The sequence below is a fragment of the Ziziphus jujuba genome, chromosome 12 (assembly GCF_031755915.1).
Source record: "Ziziphus jujuba cultivar Dongzao chromosome 12, ASM3175591v1".
Lineage (NCBI taxonomy): Eukaryota > Viridiplantae > Streptophyta > Magnoliopsida > Rosales > Rhamnaceae > Ziziphus > Ziziphus jujuba.
Genome location: NC_083390.1, coordinates 16,527,644 through 16,549,177, shown reverse-complemented (window position 1 = coordinate 16,549,177; position 21,534 = coordinate 16,527,644). Strand labels below are relative to the sequence as shown.

General features: G+C 31.3%; 2 protein-coding genes and 1 long non-coding RNA gene across 6 annotated transcripts; all 3 read right to left on the bottom strand.

The window, feature by feature from the left end:
* Nucleotides 1-144: 144 nt before the first annotated feature.
* Nucleotides 145-4,037, bottom strand: LOC107429098 (uncharacterized). Its single transcript, XM_016039747.4, has 6 exons — nt 3,510-4,037; nt 3,264-3,373; nt 2,036-2,133; nt 1,499-1,710; nt 705-754; nt 145-495 (listed from the first exon to the last, which is right to left on the bottom strand). Exons 1-6 carry the CDS (start codon nt 3,907-3,909, stop codon nt 463-465), a joined length of 903 nt encoding a protein of 300 aa, XP_015895233.3. The 5' UTR covers nt 3,910-4,037; the 3' UTR covers nt 145-462.
* Nucleotides 4,038-10,520: 6,483 nt separating this feature from the next.
* On the bottom strand, nt 10,521-11,009 carry LOC132800205 (uncharacterized). The gene is made up of 3 exons (XR_009635080.1): nt 10,881-11,009; nt 10,724-10,785; nt 10,521-10,581 (listed from the first exon to the last, which is right to left on the bottom strand). It is a non-coding gene; the product is annotated as an uncharacterized LOC132800205 (long non-coding RNA).
* A 2,851-nt stretch (nt 11,010-13,860) lies between these two features.
* On the bottom strand, nt 13,861-19,653 carry LOC107408546 (uncharacterized). 4 transcript variants are annotated; one of them, XM_048462501.2, is made up of 6 exons: nt 19,290-19,653; nt 18,461-18,504; nt 17,042-17,120; nt 15,631-16,394; nt 14,250-15,148; nt 13,861-14,157 (listed from the first exon to the last, which is right to left on the bottom strand). In XM_048462501.2, exons 3-6 carry the CDS (start codon nt 17,049-17,051, stop codon nt 14,049-14,051), a joined length of 1,782 nt encoding a protein of 593 aa, XP_048318458.2. In that variant the 5' UTR covers nt 17,052-17,120; nt 18,461-18,504; nt 19,290-19,653; the 3' UTR covers nt 13,861-14,048. The 4 variants fall into 4 exon arrangements, with proteins under 4 accessions (XP_048318458.2, XP_048318455.2, XP_048318456.2 ...); XM_048462498.2 differs by having other exon boundaries at nt 17,042-17,123; nt 19,290-19,652; XM_048462499.2 differs by lacking the exon at nt 19,290-19,653 and adding an exon at nt 18,697-19,268 and having other exon boundaries at nt 17,042-17,123.
* Nucleotides 19,654-21,534: the final 1,881 nt, after the last annotated feature.

Genomic DNA, 21,534 nt, shown 5'->3' with positions numbered 1-21,534 from the left:
TGCCCTTTTAAAACCAAGGAATCTATCAAATTGGTGGTAAGGATTTGAAATTTCATAATGAGTCAATCTCACATTAAATCTTCAAAGGCTGAGCTCTAAAATCGTATTAGTTCGGTCTAGGGTCTATAAGATAGTTACAGAACGTAATAAATAAAAAACCATATTTACTTTAACGGGTAATCAGGTTGGCTGTACAAAGCATGCCAAGTAGTTGGACAATGTCGAAGTTCAAATGATAATAAGCAGGTTTCATAACCTGTCTTGGCTTATAGCACATGTCTAATAAACGAATGAACTTAAAATGGCATCTATTTAGGGTATGAAATAACTAAACCTATAAATCAATTAACCAAATCCAAATGCATCATATATTAACAACTGCTCCACTTCACCGATCCCCGTAAGCAAGTTCCATTTTTACTTCATAATATTTGATGGCAGCATCGTAAATGGATGCAATTGTCATTTGTTTGTATGTTTCTCATCTTCAACATCCTGCAATTACCCAAAGAATTTCAAATAATTTGTGAACCAATTCAATGTTCATTACATTTTATACCATAAGGTAGAAGCTTACATGATAATTTAAAAAATTTGCATGAATGAAGACATAAAATTTTAATGCACGAATAAAGAGAAAAATAAGTACAAATGAATCACAAAATGGATGACCAGAAAATCATAAGCTGCTTAAGAAGGCTTACCGAATTGTCAATCTTGTCAAAATCATCATCAAAGCTCCCTTCACCATCATCTGCAAGTCACATAAGATAAATCAACAAACCTGATCTACCAAAAAAAGCTGTCTAGTTCAAACCGTTCAAAAGAAACTATGTAAACCATGTGACAACACCTACCCACATGCAGCAGAACTTGTTAACAAATCCTAAATAACTAGATTCCATATTTTTTATATGTCTTTTGCATATAAGCTTCTGAAAAATAAAATAATTCTTGTAGTTCGAGATTATGGTAATTCCTAGCCACTGTGCTTTTGTCATAAAGGTATCTGGCAGGCCAAACTACAGACTGGGACTGAATCATTTTATTCACTCTGTTGTGATGCAGCATTGGACAGGACTAAAAATCATAACCGGATTTAGTCCCGAATCTATGGGACAACTCAGTTCAATGCCTTAGGCTATAAAAATGCAGGACTAGATTACTTTACTTAGCCCAGGCCATGCACTGAAAACAAAACAAAGCCAGTCAGTTCAACGTCCTTGTTATTCAATCCCCTACCCTCAGAAGAACAGTACTGACATAATGGCTCACAGAGATATCATATGTAACATTAATTTTAAACCTTTTTACTCTGAATATGTGAACATCACAACATGAACAACCAAATCACTAGTATATTTAATCATCAATAGAGACAAATTTTTGTGTGTAATTCTGTTAAGCAGATTTACGCTCTAATTTATTCTATGATGAGGATCACAATGGATTCTCAAACTTGAGTGCACGTCAAAGAATACAATGAGACAAAACATACCTGAACCCCCATCACTATCTTCAAGATCTCCCAAAAGGAAAGTATCCAAGTCTTGCTCAGCTGATGATGACTTTGATGTTTTACCCTTCAGGTTCTTCTCTATACCTTCCGATTGGTCAGTCCCTCCAACTGATGGTGTTTGCTTGGCATGTTCATCTTTCATTTTCTCTGCTTCTTTGAGCTTAATCTCCTCCACGTACCGCTTCTCATATCTGATTGTAAGTTCACAACCATGTAAAAATTTGACAACAATATTCCAATAAATAGACACTATCTATATGTGCACCAACTGAGGCTGAGGTGCTGTGTTTTTTTCCTTCTACATGAATTTATCAACATTGATGGGCTTGCTTAAGTAATGTTGAATACAATTTTAATAAGAGAAACAGAGATTATATTTCAACAGTGAATCTGCACTAATATGTTCATAAATCTACAGGCATGTTAAAATATATCCAAAGCTTGCCATTAAACTAACACCTTGCATAAACCTTAAATTGAAGCGAAGACAATCTGCTCAAATAAGCTGTTACTTACGGGGCAACGTAACTGCTAACAAGGGTAAAATATATCTTCCAGAATCTCCTTTCTTTCATAACTCGTGGACACAATTCATATCTTAACCTTGACATCTCCTGCAAAAGAGTAGTTTTTAATTAGTAGTGGACAAATATTCTGTTATTTACTTTCTGATTTAGGGTCATGCCCACACATGAATCCAGAACCAAGGAGATATTGAGCCCACTTAACTACAAGGCTACAAGATAAGAGACTAATTCAGTTTTTCCTTTCTGATCAAAAACCAATGCATTTGGTCATTTACAGAAGTTGATTGTAAACTTAGGACAATGCCTATATCTCTGTTAACACAAGTTAGGTGATCAGTATTAGAGGTAAAACTCCTGAGTTTAGGATACTGGATATGCAGTGGGCAGCAAACAAATGCAAGCATCAACAGAAACCTCAGGATTTTCAGGATGTTTCAAAATGTTGAATCCATATTTGGCCAACATATGAAATAACTTGGATGTTTCAAATTTAATTTTGTAACCTTTAAGCACCTCCAGAAAAATCAAATTGCAACATGAGTTGCTCAGTCGTATAAAAGGGAGGTTCTTGATATAGATTGCTTGCTTCAGGAGTCAAACCCACCTAATGCCAATATGCTACAGCACAAGAATGAATAGGCACATATTCTTTCTCAAAATAAGGGAAACCACAAAGTGTAGTATGCTGGAATTGGGATTACTACTAACCATGAAACAAACCCACAAACTGAAAATCAATTACAAATACACTATAGCAAAGTTGAATATCCATTCCTCCATAACCTCTTGAAGACACTAGTTGTCTGCACGATCCAATATTTACGTTCCCAATTGTCTTCTGAAGCAACATAGACAGCATCACAAGTCAACCATATGCCCAATTTTTTTTTCCTTAAGAGGTAGAAATATTCTTATTCTCTATAATCTACAAACAAACAATTTAAAAATTAAATAAATAAATAAATAATAAAAAGAATTTTGTTGAGCAATTCCTATGGACATGTGCTTTTACAAGTATTCAGATGCTTATTTTGTTGGTCAAGTATCAATTGAATGAGAGTATGCACCAAGTAACTTGAACGAAAACCAAACCAACCTCAATACCAGAGCAACAAAAAACCAAATCGAAAACTACAGCTACAACCAAATTCAACAATGGAATAAAAAACAAATAGCAAAATGAGAGGGGAAAAAAGACAAAAAAAAGGGGAGTTGACCTTAACAGTAGTGAGGATCAGAGTGGCATGCCGTTCTTGCCATTCGGTCAGATCTTTCCGCACATTCGAGGCGGTAGCTGGAACATCCGATTCAGACCCCTCCATTTCATCTATACCAATCAAATTCCAACATTTCAGAAGAATAAAAACAAACACAAAATTACGTAAATTCAAAATCACCAAAAATAAAAAAATAAAAAAATAAAAAAAAGAAATGATGTTGAGCATTAGAATGGGAAACACAACCTTGGATCGGGAAGCTCTGGAAAGTGGTTGAAGTGAGTCCCTTAACGAAGACAATGAGATCGTCGGCGAGGCCGAACTTGATGAGTTCGGACTGAGAAGGCTCATGGGATGAAGAAGAAGAAGAAGAAGACGATGATGACAAGGAGTTGGAAATGGAAAGAGAAGAAAGCTGAGGAGGTAAAACGAGGATATCAGAGGAGAAGGATTTGATCTGATCGGCTTGTTTAAACGCCGCCGTTTTGAGGAGATCGGCTTGCTTAGAAGCTTCGGCAGCCAATTCTCTGGATTTCTTAGCAGTTTCAGAGACTATATCGGAGATTTTGGTTGAGTTCGTGAGGTTTTGAGATTTCTTCGCTGCTTCTTCGGCGAAGCCTTTGGCTCTCTTCCATAGATCCTCCATTGACGATCTCTCTCACACTTTTGAACTTTTTTTTTTTTTTTTTTTTTTTTTTTGGGTTTTTGGTTTTGGACTCTCTATCTCTGCACTGCAACTGAAATTGCCTCTCTCTCTCTCTCTCTCTCTCTATCTCTCTCTCTGTGGGTTTAAGGCTGTGAATTGATTTATGCAAATTATACGACATCGTTATTAAGATATTATTGCGGTGCGGTTTGTGCGTTTCGCTCTCCAATCCACCCTCTCACTCGGCCAGTCCTTTGTTTGGGATTTTTTGGGGTATAATTTTTCACACGCACTGCTTTCTCTCTCACTTGTACCTTCAAACGTGCGTTTTGGATGGCACGTCGCCTTCTTTTTATTAGGTATCTTTCCCTCAATTTATCTGATTTTATTTATTTCTCGAAAGCGATTATCCTTCAAAACATTATTTCATATGTGGAATCGAAAAGGATAAAATATATATATATATATATATTTATATATAATAATTTTATGACGTGAATATCTATATATATTTTTATTATACGTAAAAATAATGGTTTTTTAAAAAAAAATCACCATGTTTGTATAATAGAATTTTTTATTTTTTTTTAGGAACAAATTTATATAATAAAATTAATAATAATTTTTAAAACCATCATTTTTGTGTATATCCATATTGTAAAAAACTCCATATACATAATTATATTACTTGGAGTTCAAAATATATATGCATTATTTGGAATAACTCATAAATGTGAATTTTCTTTTTTCTTTTTTGCAGGGATGAATCTAGAAATTTTAGCAAAAAAGGCCTATTTGAAAAATATTAACTTGAAAAGAGAGAAAAATATGCCAATAGAAGATGTAGACTATACTCCCAACATCATTTTTTATACTTTTTGATATTATGGTAAAGCTTCTAATTTGAGATTATTGTCTAAGAAAATAACAATTTGGCCACTGCCTATCAAATTTAAAATGAGAATATTTCATTTATACCTGTTGATAAATAAAAAAATATTTATTAATTTTTTAATAATATCATTAACACCTTTTAAAGAAGTCTAAATTATCTTTATATCCTTATTTAAGTTAAATTACTTTTGAAATGTGCTTTTTTTTTCCTAATAATTAATTTGAAAACTTTACAATTTTTTTATATACAATTTTTACTAATTTTTATTTATACTAAACGATAATTTTTTTTTTTTTATAAAAAACTATATGATAATTTTAATTGCATAAGCTTTTTTAGATAAGTTATATATTTATAAATATATTTACTTAAAAGAATTTGCAAATTTATAATATATATTTAGTTGAATATATTTGACAATTATAATAGATATTAAATATCACCGTATATGTTTTTTTCAAACTAAAAAATTACCATTCGGTTTAAAATAAAATTGATTAAAATATAGATTAACAAAACTTTAAAGTCTTCAAATTAATTATTGTAAAAAAAAAAATATTAAAAGCAGTTTAACTTAAATAGGGGTGTAAAGGTAATTTAGACACATTTATGGGGTGTAGATGATATTATAAAAAATGTTAGACAAATCTTAAAAGATGTAAATGAAATAATCTCATTTAAATTAAATTTTAAACTTGTATTAAGTTGATAGTACTTTTAATTTAATGGGCTACATAGCGAGAAAAAATTTGGTAGTATTAGCCCACAATGTTAGCCCACAACGTTAGAGCCGTTGGTCTATCTAATTGGATTCTGTCAATTTATTAAATATAACATTATATATCATTTTTTAAAATTTAATATAATTAAATTCTAAATTGATTAAGTTATTTTTAAAAAAATCAAATTCTTTTAATATTTCATCCAAAATAAATCAATTGTTTTAATATGAATTTATTAATATATTTTATTTCCTAAAAAAATATTATCTAATTCATTTTATTTCTCAAACAATATTTAAAAAATACAAATATATTAATTTATTTTTTAATTATTATTAATTTAATTTAAGGAAAATAAAATCATTATTTACACTATTGCTCTATTTTTATAAGCATTTTGAGAAAATCAGTATAGGCATATGAATTTTTCTTATAAAATACTAGTAGCATTAGATAAAATAGAAAAGATATTTCTTTCTTTTCAAAAATAAAAGGATATCCCTCTCAATTTATTATATTAATTCATGTGTGTATGTTATATATATAAGATGGAATATGAACTGCATAATAACGTTTTCTAAGTTCATTATTTTTTAAAATAAAATAATATAATTTCATTCTTGTAAAAAGAAATAATAATATAATTTCATCACAAATAAAAAAATATATAATATAATATAATGTAAAAAACAACATACTAAAATTCTACCAAGATAATAATATAACGTTAATTGCAAACTTAAAAAGCAAACAAATATATATTAAATGGATTATCAAAAGTTCAACACAATACAAAAATACAACATTTTTTATCTATTCCATTGTAAAATATCAAATATGAGATAAATAGGTGATTTAAAAGGTTAAATATTGAATTTAGAGTTTTTTTTTTTTAAATAAATAATTACATTTAGAGAGTCAAAATGTTATTTTCAAAGGTTTTAGGGTTTTTCATTTTTTTTTCTCGAGTACAATATTTTTTTTACAAAAATTTATTAAAAATATATATTATAAATATAATTCTCAAAATTTTTTGGATGGCCGTGGCTACTGCCCTGTGCAAGTGTCTTCTCCCCCTTTGTATCCTCCCCTGTTTTCTTGTGTGGCTTGCATCAATTTCACTTATCAAATTTTGTTTTTGTTATATGCTTGTGTATATTTGTTTTTTCAACACTTGAAATGTAATATCCACATCTGTTTAGTTTGAATTTATCTTTTAGGTTTTTTTTATTGATAAAACGCTTTTATGTCATCCATTGAAACAGTAAACCATGGTTGGGATTTAAAACCAAATAAAAATAAAATAAAATAAAAAGATCCTAATTCAAAAAGAAGATGGACAGAATGGTAAAGAGATTATTCTTTAATTTTTTTTATTTTTGGGCGTGGGATTGGAGAAATTTAAGAGAGTCCAGATTAACACTTACAAGATAGTGTTAAACCAAATAACATTTACAAATTGAGATGGTTAAAAATAAAAAATAAAAAAATAGAAAGTTTGCTATTTTTCACTAATGATGAGGATCATAATTGATTTTGACATTCTAATTTAGAAAAGTAAATCATTTTAATAGCCATTCAAATTAGTACATAACATATGGATTCTAATTTTGCTATATATATCAGACAAAATTGCATAATTGAATTAGTGTGACAAGAAATATTTTGTAGTTTAAAGGACAATTAATTTGACTGTTTTTTTTTTTTTAAATTTGAAAGGTAAAATACAAAAAAATAAAAATAATAATAATAATTTAGGATGATAAAGAAATTATATATTTATATATAAGAAGAAGAGAATGCTTCGACTTTTAGCAATTTTACTACGAAACATTGTATAGTGCGGCCACGGTGTTCATCATATATATACTTTTGTACAAACTAACTGGCGTCACACTACTCAATGTTAATCATTAATTAACTCTTTAGAATAGTGACACTAAATTAAAAAAAATTAAAAATTAAAAAAGAAAAACTCTTTAGAACAATCCCTTCTTATTGCATCATTTTCTCCAATAAATTATGTTTGTTCACTTGCAAAGTGTCCATGTAAGGATAAGGAAAATCCAATCACAAAATTATTTTTGTTTTTTTAACATAATCTTAATTTTGATGGCATCATAAAGCCCTCATGGTTAGATATATGAAGAAATTAACATACATAAGAAGAAATTTTAATTAATAACTAAATAATTAATTGATGTTAATTATCAAAATTAATTTCTTTTAACAATTTTATTGAATGAAGTTGGCTAAGTTAATGTGTTTCTTACACACACCAATAATATCAGTGGGTTTAAAACACCCCATCATCCTCCTTTTTACTTCTAATCTAATGTTTACCACTGTAAACTTTTTTTTATAATCTAATAACAAATTATATATAGCAAATAAATGGCCAGGAGTTATTCTTGACACGTTTAGAAATTTTAAATATTAATGCCCATAAACATGTTTTGATTTAGATCTCCCCCTAACATATCACAGCCCATAGGCCACCATTTTTACCTTTTTTTTTTTTTTTTTTTTCAACTTCAACAATATTTTGGACAAACAAAAAATCTATAGGTGGTAGAGGCATGTTCTAGCAAGAACTCCAGCTAGCTAGCTAGTACTTTTTTTTCTTTTTCCTTTATAAAGATGCTCTACATTTTATGGTTTTTTGTAAATGAAAAATTAATAAAATGATAAATCGTCATATGACAGAAAAAACGTTCTGTTAATTTTTGAAGTATCAATTGGGAATTTTCCTCCTAAAGACCACACAGATGGTCATCTTTGCAATCAATTGGAACTGTCTTTCTAGGCACAATCTGAAATAGATGGGTCGGTAAGATTGGACTTTTTGAACAAAAGGTTAGAAATTTGACTATCAGCAAAAACAGAACTAGACATAAACAGCACATTCAGCTAGCCCTCATCAGCATGGAGGTCCACCGTTCGACTATAGCTACTTGCCGTATTGCACTGGTTGTGAAAGTATCAATATAATAAGATGCAGTATACATGCAATTGTTTTAGTTAAATTGCCACTTTTTTCCAAAACTAAACTTAATAAAAGAAAGGTTTTCAATTCTTTTATATTTTTCTCTAATTCCTTTTATATGTAGATTCTGGTTTTTTTTTTAATTTCTTTTTTAGTTCTTATATATATTTTAAATCTTTTTAATAGAGATCCTATTTGAGATATCCAATTAAATTATTATTTTTTTTAAAAAAACTTAAACTAATAAAATGTAGGTTTTATTTTTTTTATATTTTTCTCTATCAATTTTTTATTCGTTAGAATGTTCATCGAATTGCAAAAATGAGTCAAACTTCCGGCTATCAATAAGGCCATTCAAACCCATTACCTCGATTAAACATCCCATGCCTGTTGACCAAAGAACATGTGCATGCAAAACCAAGATTAACTATATATATAAACAAGCATATAGTGTCTACCGAGAATAATGAAGAGTCATCCACTATAAATTGTACTGCATATATATATATATATATATATAACAAGTCTAATTTTTTACTACAAAAAAGCTCCTCCTGTTGCTTAACATATTGGGTTTTGTAAACTTGTGAGACCATGTTACAAATGTTGGGGATTGTAGCCTTCATTTGACTACTCAACACAAAAGGACTTTGAGTACCTAAAAACTTCACAAGTACAAGAAAAAGCTTTTCTAGGATCACAGTTTTTAGTAGCAGAGATTTAGGGTTTTGCTCCATTATGTCGGCCACATTAATGTACGATTAGAGAGTTTAAGTAGACAGATTCCTCATTTCCCTAGCTATAATTACATTAAACATTACTTTTTTTTTAATAGCAAAATTATAGCAAGGAAAAAAAAAAAAAAAAGGCTCTGGTATTTTTCTGCGGCCGGATATGAAATCAAAATTAATAAATATATATAAGTTTATAGCCGTGTTTTATGGACCAACCGGCAAAGACTTGTTGTGTATGGGACGTCTTCTTTTAACATGAGAATAATCCATGGTGAAGAACAGTGAAGGGTCGGTCCCATCCGACCCCTCCATCCATTCTTGCCTTGTTCCTCTGTTTCCATGCACCATAACATGTTCCTTGTGATCTGCCTTGCCTGCACATATCCAAATCTATATTAATTAACTTCAACACAACAAACAAAATATATTTTTATTTCATTAAAACCCATTTGGTCTTCTAATTATTATTACTGTTTATTATTATATATATATATATATATATATGCAACAATTGCATATTAAAATATGTACGTACATACTCCAGGTGGAGTCGATCTAAGAGGGTTTTGTTTAGAGGTTGGAATTAATTTAATTGTGTGTGTACAGACAGACGGAGAGAGAGAGAGAGAGAGAGCTGGTGATATCAGATTTATGTATTCATATATATATTCTTTTGAAGTTTTAAGTCCACACAGGAGTCAGGACCACTAGAAAGAAGCCAATAATTTTGATTCTTCCTTCAGAAAGCTTAATAGCTTGTACTTATAGTAACCTCTTGAGTAAGTTCAAGCTGTAGCTTTTAATTATGTGCTTCTACAAATCCGGCTACTTAATTAAGGGTTGTAAGTACTCTATATTAATCATGACATCTAATTCGATTCTTTGTATAGGAAAGATATTAAGAGCTTTGTATGCATCATGGAACTAAAACATGAATTAACCCTATGATGTTAATTAATTAGGAAAATATACTAAAATAGATATAATGATATAATGAAAAGCATTTACATCATAAATGTTCCATCTACTTAGCGCCTAGTCGCCGATGACATATAATTCATAATATATATTACATGGATACATGTAATCAAGTTCCAAAAATTACTAGCCAGCTAGCATTAGATCGATGGACGACAACACCCTTTAGATAAAAATTTTAAATATATATTTTGGTTCCAAAGATTGAATATTTGAGAACCATGGTAAGGAATTAGATTACATAGTAATATATAGTCATATAAAAAAATGCAGCAATAGATTCTATGAATAATAACCTGAAATATGTTCCTTCTTCTTGTTGGACATGAAATGTGAACCTTCTTTTTTTCCTACAATCTGTTTTTTGGAAAATCAAAAGGTAAATTAAAAAAAAAAAAAAAAAGAAGGTTAAAACTTAAGGAAGATTCAAATGCTGATTGATGCATGGGAAATAGTTTACAGGAGGGAAAAAAAAAAAAATTCAAATTCTTTTTCTTACAGTAGTGAATCTAAGCTTCCTTGACAATGTGGGAATAGAAGCTGGCTGGAACTCATTATTGGCTGCGCAAATATTACAACACAACAAAGTAAATAACCACACAATGATCGAAAACTAGCTATAAAGTATATATATATATAGACAAGGAGAGAAATACCTTGTTTATGATGAAATGATTGGACCTGAATTTGAGAGGAAGCACAAGGACTTAACAAAGCAGAGAGAAGAAGGCATATTAGACTGATAATTACTAAGTACTCCATACCATCTAAAGAGACTTTGAAGCCGCAAAGATATATAGATCTTTACTCAATTTTGTGGCCTGTAGGTGTGTTATATATGTATGTATATATGTATATATATACTGGAATTTAGAAGAATAAGAATGGAGGACCCATGGAGTGAGAGAGAAAGCATACACAAAGCACAAAACTCAGAGTTCCGAAACGAGTAGACAGAAATGTTATGTATATTAATTAATTAATATTTACTTCCCTTTTGAGGAAGGCTTCACACCATTTGAGTTGGTTTACTATGATCTAGTATTGTAGGGCCCCTTGGTTTCTGTTTTTTCACAGATGTTCACTTTTGCACGTATCTCCAACATCAAAATGCTAACGCCAGTTTTCTTTTTAACTTCAAAAATATGTATATATGTCTCTCAATCTTTCTTTGCCCATGTGGATACCTACAAACAAAAATCATTCCAGTATTTCGTTTATGTATTTTCGTTTTTAAGAATCCCTTACCTAAATACCTTACTGGGTGCAAGGCCATCTCATTTTCGTGTGCGTATATATATATATAAATATTGGATTCAATATATATATATATATATATATATAAATCTTATGTTAAAAATATATTACCAATATACGGTGGGATCATGTCAAATTTTGAACATATCATTTTAGCTAATAAGTAATATTAAAATCTACTTTGAAAAATAGCAACTTTTAGTAGTTGACATGTCAATATATGCTAATATAAAATAAAATTGTATTCCCAACCAATTAAAACTACATGTATATATATATATATATATATACCTGAATGCTATTATGTGTCACCATGGTGAGTATTTGGTCGCATCCGAGCACATATAAACACCAAATGCCAACCATTGCCCATGACATAGAAAAATTTAATATATGCAATCTTGTCTTAAAATGGAAATCTACTCACATAATAAGTTTTAAAAAGTTGTCACTTGTTCAAGTAGGCTTTTAGATTTAAATTGAATTCTTTTTGTAGCTATCATGTCAATAAGTTCCTTCCTTATATTGAGAAATATGCATACATATATATATATATATATACACATTTTTAAATGATAAAGACTTTATGAGAAGTGTATGAACAGTGATATATATCATGTTAGCTATCACATAAGGACCAAAAAAAAAATCAACTTAAAAAGAAAAAATTGAATTAACCACTATTAATAACTAATATTGGACTCCAAATGGATTTTATAGGTTGCACTTCACCTATTTAGGTTTTATTTTAAAAATTAAATATATTTAAATAATGTGAGTTTAGACATATGAACCATATACACAACTCTTTAAAAGTTTTTCATAAAATTCTTATCACATCAAATTCTTATGTATGTAATATATGTAATTGTTATTTTTAATCATATACCTCTCAAATTATAATGCCAGAGTAGTAAATTGATGCCTAGCTATTTAAATGGCAGAAAGAGAAATTACATTTGACAAATATTGTTGTAGTTCCACAATTAAAGACAACTATGAAAAAGTCAAATGAGGTTAGTTCAGTTAGTATTTCGCTTATATTATGCTTAATAAGATGTGATTTCAACATATTTAAAGGAGGAGAAAATTGATATAAATGATTAAAAAAAAAAAAAACTTCGAAAAAGGTCCAATAAGGGTTATTTTTAGAGGAAAAAAAAAGAGAGAGAGTACATATTTTATGCTGTGGGATAAGATATTTAGGAACCAAAGAAAAAATGATAATGATAATAATAATAATAATAATATTAAAGATGGATTGAATTTTGAATAGCTAGTACAAATAGCAGTTTTCTAGCTAGACTGCGCAAATGGACAAAAACAAAATGCCCTTGAAATACAGAATCAGGAGTTTTACCAAGACTTGAGGCACGCCAAGTCCAAGCTTGAATTCTCGTCACACCAGCCTAAGCCATATCAGTTCGACTTTGCACAAACCCATCCAAATTAATAGTTTTGAATTTGCCTAGCCCATGTTCAGTTTGGATTTGGAGTTAAATAATTAGATATTTAACTGAAGAATAGGTTAATGGCATAGTACAAGCATTTTATTGCTATGATACCATGTTGAGTAACCACCAAATTCAAAAAGGTTTAAACTCATAAAAAATCAAACCATCTCTATTTATTAAGTTGTCTCTTTGGAGCCATTAAGATCACAATGACCAATTATGATCACCTACAAATTTGCTAACCCTGTTGCTCACAACCTTATCAAATCTTCAATTATCTTTTTATGCTACATTAGGTTCACAGAAAGAAGCGAAAATGAAAGTAAAAATAAAATTGAAGTATTGGTCGAGTTGGAGGAGAAGCAAAGGTACTGGAATTGATCCCAACAAAGGTTTAGAAGGAAGCAACAGAGCTAGAATTTGAGCTGGGTCTTATGCCAGCCAACATGATATTGGCATACCAAGTCACGCTTCTTCCATTATTAATTGACACAGCCAAAACCAAGGGAAGCAGAGATAGATTTTTTCACCAAAAACATAGAGATATTTGTATTTGGATAATGAATCCCATTACTTATTTGGTTTTAAATTTTTAATTTTGAAGAGCATATTAAAAACACATTTTTCTTTTTCTAAGACAGAATATGAAACCAATTGAAAACAATTTACTATTAAATTAAATGTTTCAGGAAAAGGAAAAAAAAAAAAAAATATATATATATATATATATATAACAAACATAGCTTTTTGAAGAAAAATAGATACATGAAAGTACTACAATGGCCTTATGGCCTGGAATTGGTGTTCAGTAGTCGGACATAAGGGAGCATTTATAAATAACGGCTACTTGTAAGATCAGTTGAAGAATAGATATGATACAGTGATATAACATTTTAAGGGGGGAAAAAATAATTGCAAATGATGAAAAGAAAAAAAAAAATGATATTGCTTACACCTCAAATTGCATGTGTAACAAAACCATGATAATGCATAACCTACTGCACATTGCAAACCAGCAGAGAGAGAAGATGATGTATTAATGATAAAATCACAGAAAATTATCGTTCATCTATATATATCTCGACTGAATAATTATGGATATAATAGATGCATTTAGAATCTACAGCAAAGAAGGCCCTGCCTCCAACCCCTATGCTTTCGAAAATTTCTCCGATCAGCTTTCGCCATTCTAACTGGACTGCTATTCCATTCAGATTGTAAACTGCAGAACCAAAAGTGGCAAAATTTTAATTATAATCAGTCATAGATTTGGATGCAAAACAGAATAAAACATAAAGGAAGGCAGCAATTTACACTGGGAAGGCAAAAGATCGGGTGCTGGTGGTGCTACTATCCGATCGAAGTGAGATATTGCCAGAATAAGCTATTGGACCTGAAAAATTTATAAGACTTGACAAAGGACCAGCCGCAGAGAAACTGGACTCTCCCTGACCATACTGAAATCGGCTTGAAACAGTCTGTGAACCAGGTATGTCATCTTCAAGTATGGGCTTAGTTCTTGAAACAGTCGATGAACCAGGAATCTCATCTTCAAGAATGGGCATAGTTCGAGTTTCACAACATCCACAAACAACATTTTGAGAACATTCCTCTCTGTCTATACCATGATGAATTTTGTCCGAAACAACCTGTGCGTCAGAAGTCCCATTAACAACGGAGGTATTTGTTGTTTCACAACATGCAGTGTCACCATTTTGGGGACAATCGTCTCTGGGTAATTCATTTTGAACTTGACTGGAGGGAATCTTTATGTCGGAAATCTCATCATCAACCTTAGACACGTGTGAAGTTCCAATACACCCACAGCCACCATTTTGAGGACACTTCCCTCTGGTTACAGATGGAGGTGCTAATCCCTCGTGATCTTGGCTTGAAACACCCCGTGTATCAATCTTATCAATCTTCTCACCATCAACCGGAGTCATATTTTGAGTTTCAGGGCAATTAAAAGAGCCATCATAAGGACACTCATCTTTAGAAATAGCTATGGATGCTAAAGAGTCAAAATCAAATGTGATGCTTCCTTTTTCCACATTATTGTTGTAAAAAAACTCATTGCCAAGGCTGATATTGTTTAATTCAGCTACAGAAACAGGAGTTGAGCTTGGTAATCCTCTCCCACTTCTGTTATCAGACTCTTCAGATGCTGAAACCAAAGAAGTGCTCACCGGATTTGTAATTTCACTCGAGATCTGCATTGAAACCATACCATCCACATTACAATTATAAACCTCCATATCAGAACCTCTCCCTATCTTCATAAACAAAATTTCTTCGTAAAAGGCTAAAACTCTCGAACTTTTGCCACAAGGAATTTGTCAGTATCATTCAAACAAAATGTCAACAGGCATGAACAGCTCCAATATTACAACAGCAGGCAAAATAACCAAAGATCTACAATATATCATCTAAACAATATAAACAACAAGAATGGTGAAAAATGAGTGATCATTTTCCTAAAAGTGAGCTAACTGACATTCTAGCAGTTACTTAAGCCAAAATTTTTTTAACTCACTATAGCAGTGAATTATTGCAGCATCAATATTATAGTTTAATTTCAAAACTCCAATAAAAGAAGGCAGTTCCACAATAGAAAAACTACTAGGAAACATGGTGTGTAAGCTAGTTAATATAACATTATCTTGCACATCAATATCAGCCAAGAGATACAAACCTGAAAAGTCTGTTGTTCAGCCACAACTCTTTCGTTATTAGTAGACCTGGACTGTGACTTCTCTCTTCCCAACTCTTGCATCAAAAGTACATTTCCTGGAAAAATCTTCTCCTTTGAGACATCATTTGCATTCTTGTCCGTTGCATTGTATTTTACTTCACCTTTCTGCATCAAATCCTTGGTCTCGCAAAAATTGACATCATATTTCTCCGAATTTACAGAAGATTTGAACTTGGTTGGAATATGAATTTCCACTTGTTTATTTTGATCATTGTCAGGAAACACAAAGGTGCACCCATCCTTGTCATTTACACTACTCTCAAACAAGATCTTGTCCTGCGAAGGCACTCCCTCGTCAATGCAGATGTCCTTCACAGCATGATTATTACTCTCTTTGTAACAAACTAGAAATTCTGGTAGTTCACATTCCATAACACTTTTGTCCATATAAAACTCCGAATCCTTGTCTAATTTTGCTCCAAAATCTGTAACCTTATATTCCCTGTGAGCTATTGACTCATCCACACTCTTAGAACAATCAAGTTTTGATGAATCAAAGTCATCTCCTGCCTTCATCAGATATGATAATTGAACTGCATCCCTCTCATTGTCCTTCAAATCAAATAACAGCCTCTTCTGATTTTCCTTAATTACCCGATTTCCTGACTTCAATCCTGTAGAGTCCAGATTATTCTCATTGTAATCTAAAGATTTAGAATCTGCTTTACGGCTTAGAGTTATGTGTCCAAACAACTGTTCTCTCTCTGCAAAAACATCAAAATTCCTAAAACTGCTCAATTCTAAAATCCAAATAGATATGGCATTCAAGTTTACCATAAAAAAAAATGCGGTAAACAGACATAAGTCAATTAAAGAAATTCACAGCACTAATTAGTAAAACTTTAAACAATAAAGGAAAGAGCAACGGAAGAGAAATAAAACTGCTATACCAATGGATTCCAAAGAATGAAATTTTCTGCCATATTAAAGGGAAAACTTCAATATGGCAGAAAATTCACAGCACTAATTAGTAAACTTTAAACAATAAAGGAAAGAGCAAAGGAAGAGAAATAAAACTGCTATACCAATGGATTCCAAAGAATGAAATTTTCTGCCATATTAAAGGGACCTTACGGCTTATGTGGAAAATTTCAAGAATTTTAACCAAGCATATGGAGGCACTCAGATGGAAGCAGGATTAATTTAGAAGATAAGTCTAAGTAGTATGTTTTACAACAAAAGAAAATGATGATCCAAGAGACAGAGACAGTTCCTACTCCCCCAACACCAAATTAAGGGTAAGAACAAAAAGGATGAACATGAGGCTGCTTGAAAGATGAAGACCAAAAAGTGTTATGCGGAGAAGTTTTCAAATAGAATTTAAACAAAAAAAAAGAAGAAATGTTATTACCAAGTTTCATGGTTTACTGATAGGGTACGGCAGCAGAGATCCTCAGAGCTACAGCAAGAGAAATTTTCAAGCATGGGTCCTGCTGAACAAATGCATGACTATATAGGTTAGAAGCAATTCTTAACAAGCCAATTAGAAAAATGCTAGAGAAAGAAGGTGCTAGAGTTCTGTGTAAGAAATAATGAGAAACCAATCAAATATAATATAGATATTTTCCTCAGCTCTAAACCCACAAAATTTAACTGCTGTTAACAGGCAAAGAGGTAGCGTAACATAGCCAAATAATCCAATGGCACACATATGAATCCATAAAAATCGATACCAGATGGCCAAGCATAGAACACTACTGAATAGAAAACTAATACTACAAGAACTACCATTTCTTGAAACAATAATTTCAAACCACCTCTCCTCATACCAGGAAAACAAGTAAAATGAAAAGCCACCGTAACCAAAACCCCCCATCTGAAGCTAAGCTCTATTAACTGACTAATTATGTAAGGTTTTAACAGCCTCTTACCTGTTCTTGACATTGAAAGTGTTGCATCACAACTGAACAGCCACAGTACCAGACAAAGGTTTTGAAAACTAATACAAGTATGAAGAAAAGTAGCCATGATATGCAGACAAAACAGAAAAATACAAAACCCACCGTGTTTGAAGCGCCACTAATTTTAGAACTAATTATAAAACTAAAAAATAACAACAATAAATTTACCAATAACGAAAATAGTAATTACAGTAATAATAATAAAAACAACAAAAATGGAAATAAAATTAATTTAGCAGTACGGATAATATATCAATATTTTATTGAAGCCACTGAAATGAAACACGATAAAATAAAAATAAAAATAAAAATAAAAAGCAAACAAACACACACAACCTATCCCACTTTCTCTTTTATTTTAAACTATAACCCCAGTCTGAACCATTATACGGAACAAAATAAAAATCGACCCATGGTAGGAAAACTTTCGACTAACCCGTATGGAATCTATAGTCACTTCTCAATGTACAAAAGGACAAGGGAAAAGTCGGAACTTTTCGAAAGCTTCTGTAAACTTTCAATCGCAAAATTATAATCTAATTTTTATATCATAAGGTAAGTTAGACCTTCTGTTTACGAAACGCCACCATCTTTTTGTCAGATAGCAATGATCAGATCTAAAAACCACCACAATAAAAAAATAATAATAAAAATAAAAACCCCAACAAAATCTACAGCTGTACTAAGAAAGAACCCAGATGAGTTTCACAGATATCCCGTGCAAAAAGACACAGTAAAAACCAAAACGAGAGAATAAGAAAGATCTAAATCAGATCCCACCAAAACAAAATCCATACAAAACCCAGAACAAAATGAATCCAACAAATAAAACAACAACAAAAAATACTTTATAAAAATTTCATATGCACCTTGTTGATCAGAGGATGTGAAACGGCAGAGCTCACTTTCCCACCTTCAGGAAATTAAAAAAAAAAAAAAAGAAAAAAAAAATGCACCCAGAATAAGATACTTCAAACACAGTCCGGAAATTATGGTAGACAACTTCAATCAAACAAAACCAACCCTTTTCCCCATTCTATCAGATCGTAGCTTCTGATATATGAAAAGAATAAAAATTAGAATAAAAAAGGCACTGAGAGAAAACCTTAGCTCCTGAAGCAACAGAGAAAGAGATACAACGTAGTTGAATTAAAGGAGTAATTAAAACTCTTTAATCAGAGAAAGTCCAAGGCAGAGGGAGAAAAAATACAGAGAGGATTGTGGAATAGTAAGAGAGAGAGAGAGAGAGAGAGAGAGAGTCAAAAAAAAAAAAAAATGAGTAACAAGACCAGGAAATGATATATATTTATATATATATATATATAAAGGTTTTTCAAGTCCAAAAAAATAAAATAAAATAAAATTAGAAGAAACAATAAAGGTCAACTGGTAATACTATTACCCTCTCTCTCTCTCTCTCTCTCTCTCTCTCTCTCTCCATGTCTGCAAATAAATGCAGCGGAGAGTTAGACAGGGAAAGGGCACAACAAACGGCTTCTTATATTTAATTTTTAACAGCATTTATTATCAAAACCCTATCTCTCTCTCTCTCTCTCTCTCTCTCTCTCTCTCACCCTACTCATTTAATTTCACCACCAAATCACTCTTTTCTCTTTTTCCAAAACGATTTCTCTTTCACATTTATTCCACAAAACCCCAAACGACACCCCTTCTCTTTTTTTAACTTCCTTTCCTTACCTGTCGTCCAACTTTCTGTTTTTTCCGTCAGTTTCCCGCGAAAACTCATCCACCGCCAATATTTTCTGCCTTGCCAAACACATAAACCATCATTTCTGATTCGCAAGAAATCATAATAGAAAAATACGCCGTCTGACAAACTTGTCGGAGAGTGATACAGATTCTGAAACCACCTCCACCGCCGATTCTCTCTCTCTCTCTCTAAAAAATAAAAATAAAAAAGTCAAAACCGATTTTTTAATCGCCGGAGAGAGAAAAGAGATTGAGTATTTCTTTTTTTCCTTTTTTTTCCTCCTTTTCCTGTTTGTATTTAAATTTGAACTGAGAAAAAATGAACGTGAAAGGGAGGTTTTGAGAAAATGCTAAGCTGCTTCGCGGAGTATTTTCATTTTTATTTTTATTTATTTTTGTTTTTATTTTATTTTTTGGTTAGTCTTATAAAAGAATGAAAAGAAAAAACAAGGTGTTGAACAGGATCAGGCAGTCTTTGAGCTGGCTTAGTTTGACCACCCCATCCTCATTCATCATCATCATCATCACCATCATCACTAATCAGGATCAACCATCTGACCTTTTATATATTTTACTGGGACCCAGTCCTCTCTTTGCTCTTTCGACCCTTTTTCACTCTCTGAAGAAATATGAGCTGCTATTCATTGATAGTGATTGATGTTGACGGTGGGACCGAGCTTAAGCGTTAGTGTGAGATTGGGTGTAGAAAATTATAGCCGGTGTTGGCAATCTGAAGCGCGACCTTTTTGGGATCAGAGCGTGGGTGGTCAGTGATTTGAGCCTTTAATTGGCGCACACGTGTCGACTATGATGTGTGCTCGACTAACGTGCGCCGGGAGAGATTGAACACGTTCTTTTGTCGGCATTGGCGACCTAGATGAAGATTTGAGAGGGGGAGGACATAAATGTAATTTCGAATAGGTAGCCAAGCCAAAAAAGGCTTTTTCTTTTTCTTTTTTTTTTTTTTTTTGAGTTGGAAGGTGTTTTTGTGTTTGAAAAAAAAAAAATATATATATATATATATATAGATATATATGAAATTTAAAATACAATGCGGTAAAAAGATAAGAGTACAGTTTAGGACCGTCCAGTACTTTATTATTTAAAAAATTGGAAACCTATCATTGTTATCCTTGCTCCACCAAAAAGGTGCCTATGAGCCCCTTAGGTTTTGACATTCTGCTTCTTTTATATTCAATTTTGCTGTCAAATTTATTTATTTTTTTCAATTTTGTTGACAATTTTATTTCCACTGGTAATGATCAATGTTATTTAAGAAAGGTATTTGAATATTGTTTAAATAATTATAGGGGATCATTATTGTTATTATTTTCTGCTTCTTCTTCCACTTTGAAGTTACAGATATGAATTGTGGGTGTATCAATCACATGCTTTTCAAATTTAATTATGCATTTTTTGAATGTACAAGTTGGAAGATGATCTTATCATATCCAGCAAAATATGTTATGTATTTAGTTTTCTAAAATATTGGGATGTAAGTTGTTGGTTTCAAAAATTGAGAAAGAAAAATCAAAGTATCTCCTATGTTTTTTTTTTTTTTTTTTGGGGGGGGATAAAAATCAATTTTTGAAAAAAAGTGGTAAAAATCAAAGTATCTCCCATTCCCAAAAAAGTTAATTTCATTCAATGGTGACATGATAAAAGAGGCAAAGAGTTTGTTAAAATAGATTGATTAAATATTTGATCCATTAAAAAATTGTAATTTTTAATTTATTTTCTTAAAAAAACTTTTGATAAATTAATCAATAGATATTAAATATAACCAAATAGATAATGTAAAGACATTTATAAATCATTAAAAAGTATTTATCACTCTCTACCATGATGGAAAAGTTCATCGGAGGGGGAGATTGGTGTTATGAGTAGTAGTTCATATAACAGAGAAGACTTTCAATTATTTTCATGCAAAATATTTATGGTAATAGTCCATTAATTATATCCTTTGAGAGTTTGATTTGTATGCTACTGTAAGATAAACCACAAATCTCCACAACCACATTACGAAATACCCAAAAGAGAAACACAAAATTAATTAATTAAAAAAAAAAAAGCCTACTCAACCCACTTTGGGAACCAACCAAACCCCAAAAGTGATGTTGGTAGATGGCTTTGCTTGGTTGCCCATCCTTTCATTTGCTACTCCAGTTTTGTATTTGGATGATATAAGCAAGTCATGATGTTCAATGAATGAGCTGAATTATTAGGTTGGAGG

Excerpts from the sequence above, each read along its gene's own strand:
- LOC107429098 (XM_016039747.4), bottom strand. The coding sequence starts at position 3,909 with ATGGAGGATCTATGGAAGAGAGCCAAAGGCTTCGCCGAAGAAGCAGCG. Across the intron at positions 2,134-3,263 it reads TGATCCTCACTACTGTTAAG|GAGATGTCAAGGTTAAGATA; the intron begins GTCAACTCCCCT and ends ACTCTTTTGCAG. Across the intron at positions 755-1,498 it reads AGATAGTGATGGGGGTTCAG|ATGATGGTGAAGGGAGCTTT; the intron begins GTATGTTTTGTC and ends TGTGACTTGCAG.
- LOC107408546 (XM_048462501.2), bottom strand. Across the intron at positions 15,149-15,630 it reads CTGAACAACAGACTTTTCAG|ATCTCGAGTGAAATTACAAA; the intron begins GTTTGTATCTCT and ends GTTTCAATGCAG. Across the intron at positions 14,158-14,249 it reads CGATCTTTTGCCTTCCCAGT|TTTACAATCTGAATGGAATA; the intron begins GTAAATTGCTGC and ends TTGGTTCTGCAG.